Source organism: Symphalangus syndactylus, chromosome 18 (genome assembly GCF_028878055.3).
Source record: "Symphalangus syndactylus isolate Jambi chromosome 18, NHGRI_mSymSyn1-v2.1_pri, whole genome shotgun sequence".
NCBI lineage: Eukaryota > Metazoa > Chordata > Mammalia > Primates > Hylobatidae > Symphalangus > Symphalangus syndactylus.
The window spans coordinates 74,086,607-74,102,172 of NC_072440.2; the positions used below are offsets into that span (position 1 = coordinate 74,086,607).

At 49.7% G+C, this 15,566-nt stretch overlaps 1 protein-coding gene across 1 annotated transcript in view; it reads left to right on the forward strand.

Moving 5' to 3' along the window:
- The window catches only part of ABCC6 (ATP binding cassette subfamily C member 6), an 85,009-nt gene that overhangs the window by 55,307 nt on the left and 14,136 nt on the right, over nucleotides 1–15,566 (forward strand). Inside the window, exons 19-24 of the mRNA XM_055253382.2 lie at nucleotides 547–714; nucleotides 1,870–2,044; nucleotides 3,515–3,590; nucleotides 6,119–6,239; nucleotides 10,119–10,326; nucleotides 13,216–13,526. Coding sequence (XP_055109357.2) covers nucleotides 547–714; nucleotides 1,870–2,044; nucleotides 3,515–3,590; nucleotides 6,119–6,239; nucleotides 10,119–10,326; nucleotides 13,216–13,526 — 1,059 coding nt within the window. The remainder of the gene's footprint in view (nucleotides 1–546; nucleotides 715–1,869; nucleotides 2,045–3,514; nucleotides 3,591–6,118; nucleotides 6,240–10,118; nucleotides 10,327–13,215; nucleotides 13,527–15,566) is intronic.

Below are 15,566 nucleotides of genomic sequence, written 5' to 3' on the forward strand. Positions count from 1 at the left end.
CCGCCTGCCCCCAGGTCCATGGAAAAATTGTCTTCTACAAAACCGGTCCCTGGTGCCAAAAAGGCTGGGGACCACTGCCCTACAGGTATCCAAATACCACTTGTGCCCCGCAAATAGTTACAACTATTACATATCAATACAAACTAAAATAAAACAATTAAAATTTAAAATAAAAAAGTAGGACTGAAAAGCTCCCACTGGATGAGGGAATAGGGAAACGGATGGTGGTCTCAGTGGAGAAAGGGAAACAGAATTTGGACTCAAAGGGATACCGAGAGTGAGCAGGAGGAGACAGAGTGGATTGGAAGTGTAGGTAACTCCTCCAGGAAGCATGCCTGGGAAGGGGAGAAGTGAGGTCCGGTAAGGGTGGAGGCATTGTTGTCTTAAGAGCAAGTGCCTTTGAAGCTGGGCCTGTCCCCAGGGAATAGGCATGTTGAGCTGTACCTCACCCTGATGGGCAGGTGTGCCCTGATCTGCCCCAGCCTGGGCACCCCAGTTTCACCCTATAGATGCTGACTCGGGCCACTGTTCCTTTTGTGGCCACAGGGCATGAATCTCTCCGGAGGCCAGAAGCAGCGGCTGAGCCTGGCCCGGGCTGTATACAGAAAGGCAGCTGTGTACCTGCTGGATGACCCCCTGGCGGCCCTGGATGCCCATGTCGGCCAGCATGTCTTCAACCAGGTCATTGGGCCTGGTGGGCTACTCCAGGGAACAGTAAGTTTGGGAACATGTGTCAGAGGGTACAGGGCAAAGGCAGAGGAAGCCCTTAGCATCCAGTCCTAACCCAAGTTTATCTCACCTCCCCCTTCCACTGGAGTCCAATCTTCCTCTTTGTATTGGTCAGCTTTTGCTGTGACAATGCTATGCAACAAACAACCCCCAGATCCCAGCAGCTTACAATAGCAGGTGTTTCTTGCTTGTGGATCTGTGATTTAACTACTACAGCTTTGCCTTGAATGATTGGCCAGGGTCAGATGGACTCCCTGTCTTCTTGTTTTGAGACACAGGCTAAAGGAGTCCCCTCTGTTTCTCTACTTGGACATGCTGTTTACAAGAAAGGTGGCAGGAGCACAAGAAGGGGAGCCGTCCCCACTCTGAGTCCAGGGACAATACCCCCACCCCAACCCCCAGCTCAGGAGGCTGGCCAAGCACATGTGTGTAACTTTTTTTTTTTTTTTTTGAGATGGAATCTTGCTCTGTCTCCCAGTCTGGACTGCAGTAGCGCGATCTCCGCTCACTGCAAGCTCTGCCTCCCGGGTTCACGCCATTCTCCTGCCTCAGCCTCCCGAGTAGCTGGGACTACAGGCGCCCACCACCATGCCCGGCTCATTTTTTGTATTTTTAGTAGAGATGGGGTTTCACCGCATTAGCTAGGATGGTCTCGATCCCCTGACCTCTTGATCCGCCCGCCTCAGCCTCCCAAAGTGCTGGGATTACAGGTGTGAGCCACCGCGCCCAGCCTTAACTATTTTCTTTCTTTTTCTTTCTCTCTGTCTCCTTCCTTCCTTCCTTTTCTTTTCTTCTTTCTTTTCTTTTCTTTCTTTCTTTCCTTTCTTGACAGAGGCTTGCTCTGTCACCCAGGATGGAGTGCAGTGGTCCAATCTCACCTTACTGCAAGCTCTGCCTCTCAGGTTCAAGTGATTCTCTTGCCTTAGCCTCCAAAGTAGCTGAGACTACAGGTGTGCACCACCTTACCTAGCTAATTTTTGTCATTTTAGTAGAGACAGGGCTTAGTCATGTCAGCCAGGCTGTCTTGAACTCCTGGCCTCAAGTGATCCACATGCTTTGGCTTCCCAAAGTGTTGGGATTACAGGCATGAGCCACTGTACCCGGCCACATGTGTGTAACTTCTACCCCTTCCCTGCCCAGACACGGATTCTCGTGACCCACGCACTCCACATCCTGCCCCAGGCTGATTGGATCATAGTGCTGGCAAATGGGGCCATCGCAGAGATGGGTTCCTACCAGGAGCTTCTACAGAGGAAGGGGGCCCTCATGGGTCTTCTGGATCAAGCCAGACAGCCAGGAAATACAGGAGAAGGAGGTACTAGGTGGGCTTTGCTGATTCTCCATGCCTGGCTCCTGCCATCCTTGGGGGAAAAGGCTCAAAGGGTCCTACTGGCATGAATGGAGTGCTCTGGTCACACCCTCCCTGCAGCCTAGGCCTGGAAGTAGACAGCTCTCCCAATAGGTCACCTCTCTCCCAGAAGAGCCAGTAACACCATCTATGAGCCAGGGGCTGTGCTAAGTGCTTCTGTAAAAAATATACTATTTCATTTGATTCTCACAGTACCCCCAGAGGCATGTGAAGTTATTGCTGCCATTTTACAGATGAGCAAACTGAGGCAAAGAGAGTTAAATCACTTGCCCAAGGTCACAAGATTAGAACTTCAGTGTGTCCAGCTCCAGAGTCTATGCTTGCGGTTGCTTTAGAGACAGCCCAAGAAGGACTTCGATGCCTAGAAAGCTACACCATGCTAGCTAGGGTTTCTAATAATCCAAAGAACACAGAGTGTGTTGGATCCATGACAAGGTTCTGGAAGTAATGTTGCCAAGCCAAGCTCACCCACAATGACTGAAAAGTAGCAACTAACAGCACATCACATACGTTAGCTCATTTAATCAACGTAATGCCCCTGTGAGGCTGGTACTAGAATCATTTCCATTTCACAGATGAGGAAACTGAGGCCCAGAAGTTAAGGAACTAGTCCCAGGTTACACGGCTTATAAGTGGCAGCACTGGGATTTGAACCCAAGCAACTTGATTCCAGAGAATGTGTTTTTTAATCGCTACACTCTATACTATCCCTTCATGACAAAGCAAGGATTCACATCCAGGTCTCCCTCAATCTCAGGCTTTGCTTCTTCTGAGAACATCTGCTTAGCACTGGCCCACCCTGGTAAAAACCTTAAGTGTTGATTCACAGTGTCACAGTCCTGAAGCTTGAAGATAGAACTTGCCTGTTTATATTGGTCAGCTTTTGCTGTGATGATGCTGTGTAACAAATAGCCCCCCAAATCTCAGCAGCTTACGGTAGCAGTTATTTCTTGCTTACAGGTCTGTGGTTAAACTACTACAGATCTGCTTTCAGTGACTGGCCACACGTGGGGGATAGTGGTGGGGAGGTGTCCTTCCTAGGGGAGATGGTACCTGAGGGTAGGTGAGAGTTAGCCAGAAAAGAGCATTCCAGACACAAGGAACTGCTTGAGCAAGGCTGTTGGGGGAGAGAGAGGTAACTTCACTTTGTACAGTGTTAAATGCTGTTTTTCCAACCTCAAGTTCATAGCAGGTGCTCAGTTACATTCACTGATTGAAGAAATGAATGAGTGAGTGAATGCCTGAAGGATGTTCCTGGAAGAACTCAGAGTGGGGTGTTGAGAGAGGTTGCTGAAGAGGTGGCAGGAGCCAGATCAGGGGAAATGGATGGTCAGAGCAGTTAAGGCCACATAGTCAGTGGGTGTCAAAGTGGGTATCTGGGCCGTGTTGTGTGACAGGACTCTCTTGACCTTGCAGAAACAGAACCTGGGACCAGCACCAAGGACTCCAGAGGCTCCTCTGCAGGCAGGAGGCCCGAGCTTAGACCCGAGAGGTGAGTCCACCATGGTGCCACACTCAGAAGGGCACAGGCTGAAGCTGAAGTAGCTGAAGGGACCACCCGCATCTCGGGCAGTTAGGGGGGCAACCAAAACCATTATGGATAGAGAACCTGCTGAAGTCCCTCCATGGTGCCCTGCTGAGGGATAATTTACCAAAATTGGTCCAGTTGCCCAAGATGATGAGGTCCCCATAGGGCCAGTTCATGGAATGAACAATATGCCTTCCAATGTGATGGATGTCTTCAAGTGGGCCGAGGCCAGCTTGCTGGAGTTGTCCCAATGCTGCAATAGGGCAGGACTGGTTCCTTCCTATAGCTGTAAACCACCATGCCAGGCCCGGCCACTTATGTTTTGACAGGCTGGCTGTGCACAGGGCTTCGGTCTGTATGCACAGCATCACTTGATGCTGGCCAGAACACGTGGGCAAGGGAGCAGGAGGAGGCCTCCGGTCCCCCTTTCTCTCGGTTCCCTCCAACTGGGACACAGCTGGGCTCACTGTGGGGCTGTCTGCAGCAGAAGGACCTGCTTGCCTGACACTCTCCCCCTTAATGAGAGGGGTCTTGGGAAGCAGAACAACAGGCCACTGGTACCTGTGGCCTGAGCTTAAGTGCCCGCTATACAAGGGTGGGGAGGCGACAGCAATCTTGAGGGGCCTCAGTCCCCGGGGGCCACTGGGGCTGATCCCCATCCCAGCTAGCCACCCTAAGGGCACTTCTCAATCACACACACACTGAGAAACCCCACTACCTTCACAGTGCACAAGAATCTGAAGTAAGATCAGATGGATAGGTAGTCATGCTAAAAGAAAACCAGTAGACACATTAAGGCTGGGCACGTTGGCTCACGCCTGTAATCCCAGCACTTTGGGAAGCTGAAGTGGGTGGATCACTTGAGGTCAGGAGTTCAAGACCAGCCTGGCCAACATGGTGAACCCGTCTCTACTAAAAATAAAATAAATAAATAAAATAAAAAACAAAAAATAAATACATTTTTTAAAAAAGCTAGCGTGGTGGCGTGTGCCTGTAGTCCCAGCTACTCAGGAGGCAGAGGCACGAGAATCGCTTGAACCTCGGAGGAGGAGATTGCAGTGAGCCGAGATTGTGCCAAATTAACCTCTAGCAAATTTAATGTGTCTGAGGTTTTTTGTTTTTTTGGGGGGGCGGTTTTGAGACAGAATCTTGCTGTGTCACCCAGGCTGGAGTGCAATGGCACAATCTCGGCTCACTGCAATCCCCGTCTCCCAGGTTCAAGCGATTCTCATGCCTCAGTCTCTTGAGTAGCTGGGACTACAGGCACATGCGACCAGGCCCGGCTAATTTTTGTATTTTTAGTAGAGACAGGGTTTTGCCATGTTGTCCAGGATGGTCTCAAACTTCTGACCTCAGGTGTTCCGCCTGCCTCAGCCTCCCAAAGTGCTGGGATTACAGGCATGAGCCACTGCACCTGACTAACAGAGCTTAACTAAGCAAAGAATGATCCGCACATCGGGTAGTCCCTGAACCAGAATACATCCAGAGAGGCTCTGGTACAGCCACGAGGTCAAAGATTAATAGACAGAAAAAGGAAGGTGAAGGACAGAAAACAGAAGTGAGGTACAGAAATAGCTGGATTGGTTACAGCTCAGCGTTTGCTTTATTTGAACATGGTTTGAACAGTTGGCTGCCTTTGATTGGCTGAAACTCAGTGATTGACACAGGAGTAGGTTGCAGTCTGTTTGAGTCCAATTAGGTTACAGTTCGCTATGTACGGGAAAAGCTTTAGGCCAAACTTAAAATATGTAAGGAGGCAGCTTTGGGCTAACCTTAATTTAATAGAAGGTAGGTAGACATGTATATGTAGATATACAGGTATGTAGATGAATGGATAAATGGATGGATGGATAGATAGATAATATTCCTATTTTTACAGCTGAGGACACTGAGGCACAAAGGTTAAGTCAGCCCACTCATCCACAGATAAAACATTCAAAAAGTCTTTAGCATCTGAATTGTGCATAATTTATATTCTGCCAGTTGGACTGACAAATCTGATGGTAAACAGTAGGAGCAAAACAATTGCACCAAAGCTTAAGCCAAAATAAAAATTCTGAGAACAGGCTGGGCGTGGCGGCTCATGCCTGTAATCCCAGCACTTTGGGAGGCTGAGGCAGGCGGATTGCTTGAGCTCAGGAGTTTGAGACCCACCTGGGCAATGCGGCAAGACCCCGTCTCAAAAAAAAAAAAAAAATTCTGGGAACAGAGTTCCAATGGTGGGCAAGTTAAGTTCATCCTGTGAAATGGCATCAGAAGAATGGGCTTGCTTGACCCTGGGGTAATAGATGGCATTTAGCTGGGTACCACACAGCAAGAAGGGAACTGTGATATCTGCTCAGTATTCTGTTAGATGAATGAATGAATGAATGAATGAATGAGTACAGAGTGTACCCAGAGCTCAGTGGCTGTCAGTGGGCCTGAGAGTTGGGCACATACACCCCACCGTTGGGAGAGACTCTGACTTTGTCTTCATTTCCTCTAAATGACAGGTCCATCAAGTCAGTCCCTGAGAAGGACCGTACCACTTCAGAAGCTCAGTCAGAGGTTCCTCTAGATGACCCTGACAGGGCAGGATGGCCAACAGGAAAGGACAGTATGCAATACGGCAGGGTAACCACCAGCTTCACCCACCCCTCCCCCCCCACTGCTGCCGCCTCCAGGGGCCCAAGCCCTCCCACCAAATGTAGCACTTGGTGGTGATACTCACCTTTCTTGAGTACTTACTATGTGCCAGTAGCATTCTAGACCTTCATTTTCTTAATCCCCACAACCACCCTAAAAAATAGATATGATAGCTCTATTTCAGACATAAAGAAACTGAAGTCTTTTAAATTTTATTTTATTTTGCTTTTGAGAAAGTGGCTCGCTCACTCACCCAGGCTGAACTGCAGTGATGTAATCATAGCTCACTGCAGCCTCGACCTCCTGGGCTCAAGCAATCCTCCTACCTCAGTCTCTCAAGTAGCTGGGACTACAGGCGTATGCCACCATGCCCAGCTAATGTTTGTATTTTTAGTAGAGATGGGGTTTTGCTATGTTGCCCAGGTTGGTCTCAAACTCCTGGGCTCAAGTGGTCCTCTGGCCTCTGCTTCCCAAAGTTCTGGGATTACAGGTGTGGGCCACTGTGACCAGCCAAGAAACTGAAGTCTTAAAAGAGTTAAGAGACTTGTCTGCGTTTTCATAGCTAGCCTGGGACACAACCTGGGACTCAAATCTAGGCCAGTCTGAGTCTGAAGCTTACACTGTTTCTCCTCTTCTATACTGCTATGTATCTCCACCCACCTACTTACCCATTCCATCATCCACCTAGATGCTCATCCACCCACCCACCTATCCATCCCACCCACTCATTTATCCATCCCATCCATTCACCTACCCACTGATTTATCCATCCCACCCACCCATTTATCCCACCCCCTCATTTATCCATCCCACCCACTCATTTATCCATCCCACCCACTCATTTATCCATCCATCCCACCTCCTCATTTATCCATCCATCCCACCCCCTCATTTATCCATCCCGCCCACTCATTTATCCATTCCACCCACTCATCCATCCCACCCACTCATTTATCCATCCATCCCACCCACTCATTTATCCATCCAACCGACTCATTTATCCATCCATCCCACCCCCTCATTTATCCATCTATCCCACCCCCTCATTTATCCATCTATCCCACCCCCTCATTTATCCATCCCACCCACTCATTTATCCATCCCACCCACTCATTTATCCATCCCACCCACTCATTTATCCATCACACCCCCTCATTTATCCATTCCACCCCCTCATTTATCCATCCTACCCACTCATTTATCCATCCCACCCCCTCATTTATCCATTCCACCCCCTCATTTATCCATCCTACCCACTCATTTATCCATCTATCCCACTCATTTATCCATCCATCCCACCCCATTTATCCATCCCACCCACTCATTTATCCATCCCGCCCACTCATTTATCCATTCCACCCACTCATTTATCCATTCCACCCACTCATTTATCCATCCATCCCACTCATTTATCCATCCCACCGACTCATTTATCCATCCATCCCACCCACTCATTTATCCATCCCGCTCACTCATTTATCCATCCCACCCCCTCATTTATCCATCCTACCCACTCATTTATCCATCCTACCCACTCATTTATCCATCCCACCCACCAACTCATTTATCCATCCCTCCCACCAACTCATTTATCTATCCCTCCCACCAACTCATTTATCCATCCCACCCCCTCATTTATCCATCCCTCCCACCTACTCATTTATCCATCCCTCCCACCAACTCATTTATCCATCCCTCCCACCAATTCATTTATCCATCCCTCCCACCAACTCATTTATCCATTCCACCCCCTCATCTATCCATTCCACCCACTTATTTATCCATCCTACCCACTCATTTATCCATCCCAGCCACTCATTTATCCATCCCACCCACTCATTTATCCATCCCACCCACTCATTTATCCATCCTACCCACTCATTTATCCATCCCACCTACTCATTTATCCATCTCTCCCACCAACTCATTTATCCATCCCTCCCACTCATTTATCCATCCATCCCACCCACTCATTTATCTGTCCATCCCATCCATTCACCCACCTACTCATTTATCCATCCCATTCACTTACCCATCCATCTATCCCACCTAACAGTACATCTAACCATTCCCTCACCTATGCATCTGTCTGTTCAGCTGCTCATCCATTCATTGATCTTTCCATCCATCATCCACTCATTCATCCACACACCTACCTACCTACCCACCCACTCATTTATTCACCCACCTACCCGCTCATCCATCCAGCAAACATGTACACAATACCCACTATGTGCCAGGCTAAGTCTGGTAGAGATTAGGTACTAGTGAGGATAGATGGAGAGTAAATAATTATGCTAATAAGTAAGCTATATCCAATAACAATAAGTGCTATAAAGAAAATAAGAATGATCAGGCGCAGTGGCTCATGGCTGTAATCCCAACACTTTCAGAGGCTGAGGCAGGAGGATTGCTTGAGGCCAGGAGTTCGAGGCTGCAGTGAGCTATGATCATGTCACTGCAAGCCAGCCTGGGTGACAGAGTGAGACCCTGCCTCTTAAAAGAATGATGAAATAGAGACCACTGAGAAACCATACCATCGTTGGTATGGATAGGATGCTCTGAAAAGTGACATTTGAGCTTCCCCAAAGAATGTGTGAAGGAACCAGTCATACAAAGGGCAGGAGAAAGAGCGCTCCAGGCAGAGAGAGCAGCAGGTGCAATGGCTCTGAGGTGGGAAGTACCTTAGGGTGCCAGAGAAAGGGGTCCCATGAGGCTGGCAGGCAGTGAGTGGGGGCGAGATAAGAAGCTTGGAATTTCTTTTTTTTTCTTCTTTTTTTTTTTTTTTTTTTTTGAGACAGGGTTTCACTCCTGTCGCCCAGGCAGGAGTGTAATGGCGCAATCTCGGCTCACTGCAACCTCTGTCTCCCAGGTTCAAGTGATTCTCCTGCAGCTTCCCAAGTAGCTGGGACTACAGGTGCCCACCACCACATCTGGCTAATTTTTGTATGTTTAGTAGAGACGGGGTTTCACCACGTTGGTCCAGGCTGGTCTCAAACCCCTGAGCTCAGGTGACACACCCGCCTTGGCCTCCCAAAGTGCTTACAGGTATGAGCCACCTCACCTGGCTGGGATTTCTTCTAAGAGCAAGAGATAGCCATGGACAGGCCAGCGACAAGATATAATTAGATTAATGTTTTCAACAGTCCTGTCTGGCTGCAGCTGTGCAGAGAACTTCAGATTTGTAGGAGCAGGAAGGACCTTAAGCCAGTGGCTGAACCTCTCTGTGCCTCAGTTTCCTTATCTGTGAAATGGAGGTTATTATGAGCAGAGACACATGCCTGACCCATGGTGGGTGTTGAAGAAAACCCTTCTAGCTGGGTGTGGTGGCTCACACCTGTAATCCAAGCACTTTGGGAGGCCAAGGAGGGAGGATTGCTTGAGGCCAGGAGTCTGAGACCAGCCTGGGAAACATAGCAAGACTCCATCTCTTTAAAACTATGAAAATTAACAAAACATGGTGCTACAAACCGATAGTCCTGACTACTCGGGAGGCTGAGGCGGGGGGATTACTTGAGCCTAGGAGTTCAAGGCTGCAGTGAGCCATGATCATGCCAGTGTACTGCAGCCTGGGTGACGTGGGTGACAAAGCAAGACCCTGTCCTCAAAAAAAAAAAAAAAAAGAAAAGAAAAAATATTAATACTACTTCTCTGGGGATTGTGTAGGAGATGGGGGTTCTAAGGCTGGCTGGGGCCTATCGGGGAGATAGTGCTTCTGGTGGGAGGCACAGCGGGAGAACCGGTGAGGTCTGCATGGTGGTTCCATCTGCCTACAGGCATGTTTTCTGGGAGCCTCGCCTGGCCTTGCCTCAACTCACCCTTCCCGCCGGGGGCTCTCTCTGCCTCCCTCTCCCTCATGTGCTACAGGTGAAGGCCACAGTGCACCTGGCCTACCTGCGTGCCGTGGGCACCCCCCTCTGCCTCTACGCACTCTTCCTCTTCCTCTGCCAGCAAGTGGCCTCCTTCTGCCGGGGCTACTGGCTGAGCCTGTGGGCTGACGACCCCGCAGTGGGTGGGCAGCAGACGCAGGCAGCCCTGCGTGGCGGGATCTTCGGGCTCCTCGGCTGTCTCCAAGGTACGCCTCACCTGCCGTCCTCATCCCCCTCCTCCCAGCTCCTCCGAGGGGTGCTCAGGGCTCCTTTGCCCCACCCCTCCCTGGGTCACCCTGTCCCCCTGGAACAATGTGCAAAACGTCTGGGGTCCACGCAAAGATCTGTGTCCTTAAGATGAGGCTGCAGGGAATGGGAGGACAGGACACATCCCTCCTTTTCTGGAAGCTTCGTGTTGCCCTTTTGCAACCACATCCACCCTCCTCCTGCCTCGCCCACCCTGTCCCTAACCCTTGGTTCTTCTCCTTGTAATACGTGGCCTGGCTGAAGGGAGTAACAGGAGTGCACACGTGAGTTTGGCTTATTTATACACACACATGTATATATAGACTGGGTCTGGCTTTGTCACCCAGGCTGGAATACAGTGGCACGAACTCAGCTCACTGCAACCTCTGCCTCCTGGGCTCAAGCAATCCTCCCACCTCAGCCTCCCGAGTAGCTGGGACTACATGCACATGCCACCATGCCTGGCTAATTTTTGTTTGTTTTTGGTAGAGACAGGGTTTCACCATGTTGTCCAGGCTGGTCTCAAACTCCTGGGCTCAGGCAATCCTCTGCCTCAACCTCCCGAAGTGTTGGGATCACAGGCATGAGCCACCACACCCAGCCTGGCTTCATCTTTAAAGGACAGTTGCCTTGTTTTCATGTTGATTCGTCCTCATTCACTGGGTGACCTTGGCCACATCACCAAAATACTGTGAGCCTGTGACCTTCTCTATAAAATGGGGGGCGCCAGGCCTGAACTTGAGGACTCTTCTAGTCCTAAGAACCTGTACACCTACTCACCACAACTGCATGTACAGTGGAACACTCAAGGCGAATGGTTACTTAACCAAGAGGAAATTAGGGATTCTCAGAGTCAGCCGAGCCCTGGAATTAACCCAAATCCTCATTTGGGTGGCAAATAGCCCTTTCAAAATCCTTCCACTTCCATCCCTCATTTGATAGCTAAGGGCAAGTCTTACTCTCCCCTAAAGATGGAGAGACGGGAGCTGAGAGAGAGAAATTGGTTATGACTCTCGAATACAAAGAATAAAAAATTCAGCTCCAGGCCAGATATGGCGGCTCATGCCTGTAATCCCAGCACTTTGGGAGGCCAAGGCGGGTGGATCACTTGAGGTCAGGAGTTCAAGACCAGCCTGGCCAACATGGTGAAACCCCATCTCTACTAAAAATATAAAAATTAGCCTGGCATGGTGTCAGTGCTTGTAATCCCAGCTACTTGGGAGGCTGAGGAAGGAGAATCGCTTGAACCTGGGAGGTGGAGTTTGCAGTGAGCAGAGATTGCACCACTGCACTCCAGCCTGGGTGACAGAGCAGGACTCTGTCTGAAAATAAACAAATTCAGCTCCAATTCAAAGTGTTTAAGCAACAAGAGAATTGATTGGCTCTTGGGACCAGTATCCATAGATTTCTGGCTTCAGGTATAGCTGGATGTAGGGGTCCAAAACAAGAAATCGCTTCATTTCCCTCCTCTGTGACAGCTTCCTGTCCAGCTCAGCTGCTCCCCCTGGCAGTAAGATGATATTCCACAGCTCCAGCTTGGCCACCTCCAACAACCAAGTACCACTTTTCCAAAAGTTCTAGTGAAGTCCCAGGTCTCCCTGTCATTGGCCTGACTTGGGTTATGTGTTCATCCCTGAACCAATTGCAGTGGTTTGGATTGGCCATGGGTGAAATTTGCCCCACCCCAGTCATGCAGATTAACATTGGGAGGAAGGATGTACATTTCTCTCATAGGGTTACTGCCAAACAAGTTGCCACAAACTTGGGAGCCCGGCACAATCGAAATTTGTTCTGTCGCAGTTCTGAGGCCTGAAGTCTAAAATCAAGGTGTCAGCAGCGTTAACTCCTTGTGGAGGTTTTTTTTTTTTTTTTTTTTTTGAGACAGAGTCTTGCTCTGTCACCCAGGCTGGAGTACAGTGGCACAATCTCGGCTTATGGTTCACTACAACCTCTGCCTCCTGGGTTCAAGTGTTTCTCCTGACTCAGCCTCCTGAGTAGCTAGGACTACAGGTGCCTGCCACCACGCCCAGCTAATTTTTGTATTTTTAGTAGAGAGTAGGGTTTAATAGGGTTTCACCATGTTGGTCAGGCTGGTCTTGAACTCCTGACCTCAGGTGATCCACCCACCTTGGCCTCCCAAAGTGCTGGGATTACAGGCATGAGCCACTGTGCCTGGCCCCTCGTGGAGGTTCTGAGGGAGAATATGCCCCAGGCTTCTCTCCTGGTTTCTGGCTTCTGGTGGTCGCCGGCAGCTTCTGGCATTCCTTGGCTTGTAGATGTGCCCTCCCATCTGTGTCGCCATCTTCATATCTCTTGCTGTGTCTCTGAGTATCCTCTAGTAGTCTCATATAAATGGCAGTCACTGAATTTAGGACCCATCCCAAATGAATTTTGGGGGACACTCTTCAACCCGTTACATCAAGAAACAAGCAGGGTACAGGCGCAGTGGCACATGCCTGTAATCTCCGCACTTTGGGAGGCCAAGGCAGGCAGATCACTTGATCCCAGGAGTTCGAGACCAGCCTGAGCAGCATAGCAAGATCCCATCTCTAAAAAAATACCCAAAATTAGCCGGCATGGTGGCGTACACCTGTGGTCCCAGCTACTCGGAGGCTGAGGTGGGAGGATCGCTTGAGTGCAGGGGGTCAAGTCTGCAGAGAGCCATCATCATGCTACTGTACTTCAACATGGGTGACAGAGTGAGACCCTGTCTCAAAAAAATGTAATAATCAGGGTGGCCAAGCCATAAGATGTCCACCATGGGGTAGCGGGAGAGACCTGTGCAAGGCCCTATGGGGCGCTCCTGAGGTTCTCCAGCCTTCATGCTCTTACCTCCTCTCCCTCCCCAGCCATCGGGCTGTTTGCCTCCATGGCTGTGGTGCTCCTAGGTGGGGTCCGGGCATCCAGGTTGCTCTTCCAGAGGCTCCTGTGGGATGTGGTGCGATCTCCCATCAGCTTCTTTGAGCGGACACCCATTGGCAACCTGCTAAACCGCTTCTCTAAGGAGACAGACACGGTTGATGTGGACATTCCAGACAAACTCCGGTCCCTGCTGATGTATGCCTTCGGACTCCTGGAGGTCAGCCTGGTGGTGGCAGTGGCTACCCCACTGGCCATTGTGGCCATCCTGCCACTGTTTCTCCTCTACGCTGGGTTTCAGGTATGGAGAGGTCAGGGAGGCTTCTGGGACCAGCTGAGGTCAACTCAGCCAGTCCCCTGTCTCTGGGGAAGACTCCATATATGAGGTTTCACCTAGCTGGGCATCTAGGGGCTGTTCCTAGAATTCCCAGGGACAGAGACACTACAGTCTTTCTGGTATCTCCACTAGTCTCTGTCTCTAAATGTTCACATCAAAGTTCTTTTTTTAGAGGACAGAATTTTGCTGTCCTGCCAAGGCTGAAGTGCAATAGGTGATCATAGCTCCCTGCAGCCTTGAACTCCTGGGCTCGAGTGATCCCCCTGCCTCAGCCTCTCAAGTAGCTGGGACTACAGGCACGTGCCACTATGACTGGCTAATTTTTAAATTTATTTTTGTAGAGACAAGTGTCTTCCTGTGTTGCCCAGGCTGATCATGAATTCCTGGCCTCAAGTGATCCTCCCACCTTGGCATCCCAAAGTTCTGGGATTACAGGGCATGAGCCACAGTGCCTCATGGCACAGTTAAGTATTAAGGGCCAGAGCCCTTCACACGTAATGTTTTTATCTTGCTGTAATTTCTTCCTCTCCAATTATCTGGAAGCCAAAAAGGCATTGCAAGTTCTCAAAGGCTATTATATTAAGCTAGATTCTTTCAATTACTGGGACCAGAGACCAACTAAAATTAGCTTAACCAAAAGAACAGAATTTAGTGGCTTACGTTTCCTAGGGGGCATGGGCCCAGCTGTCATCAGGACACAGTGACTCTCTCCATATCTTCACTCAGTGCTTCTCAAAGTGTGGCCCCAGGACCAGCAGTAGTACACCTGGGGACTAGTTAGCAATGTACGTTCTTAGGCCCCAGCCCAAGACTACTGACTCAGATACTATGTGGGTCGGCCCATGAATCTAGGTTTTAATTAACCCTCCAAGTAATTCTGATGTACACAAATGTTTAGGAACCACTGGCTTACCTCTGTTTGGTCTAATTTTGCACACACTCTCTTTCCAGGGCAAGTCTGATGGCCACTAGCCATCATATCATCTCACCTTAGCAACTCAACATGCAAAAAGTTTATCCAGCTCAATAGTCATACATTAATCCCAGGGAAGGTTCTGATTGGCCCTTTGTGGATTATGTGTCCATCTCTGAACCCATCACAGTAACTGAATGGATAGTAGACTGTGATAGGCCAGGCTGCATCACGTGACCACCTCTCTGATCAGGTCCCATGATTGACAGCACTGCAACCCAGCTCTTTCCAGCAGGAAACCAGAAGTAGATTGAAGAAAACATGGTAGTCAGATAAAAACCATGGCTAGGGCTAGGCATGGTGGCCCACACGTCTAATCACAGCACTTTGGGAGGCTGAGGTGGGCAGATCACTTGAGGTCAGGACTTCGAGACCAGCCTGGTCAACATGGCGAAACCCCGTCTCTACTAAAAATACAAAAAATTAGCCAGCGTGGTGGCGCATGCTTGTAATCCCAGCTTCTTGGTAGGCTGAGGCGGGAGGATTGCTTGAGCCCAGGGGGCAGAGGTTGTAGTAAGCTGAGATTGCGCCACTGCACTCCAGCCTGGGTGACAGAGTGAGACTCCATCTCAAAAAACAAAAAACAAAACCCATGGCTACCACTGTCCCTGACAACTGTCCTAGGTCTTCTCTAAGTTCACTTGACTCCGAGGATGGGCTGTTTCTGTCTCAAGCTTTGGAGTCAAGCAAAGATGGGTTTAAATCCAGGCTCTATCCGTTACTGTGGCACTCAGGACAGCTGCTGAATCCCCCGAGCCTTGGATGTTCTCACTACTAACTGATGAATGATGGGAATGCTCACTCTGCAATGAATGAGACACTGTGTAAAAAGCCTGGCACACACAGTTGGGTGTTCAGCAAATTCAGTTCCTCCCTGCCTATCTGCCAGCTGCACCCAACCTGCAGCTGCAAACCAAATAACACATATTTTCTGCACATCACCTGGCATGTAACCCTTGGGTTACATGAGTGAAACTGACTTGGCCAACTGCCTTCATTGCCCCTTACAGTTATGTTCTCCCAATGACCAG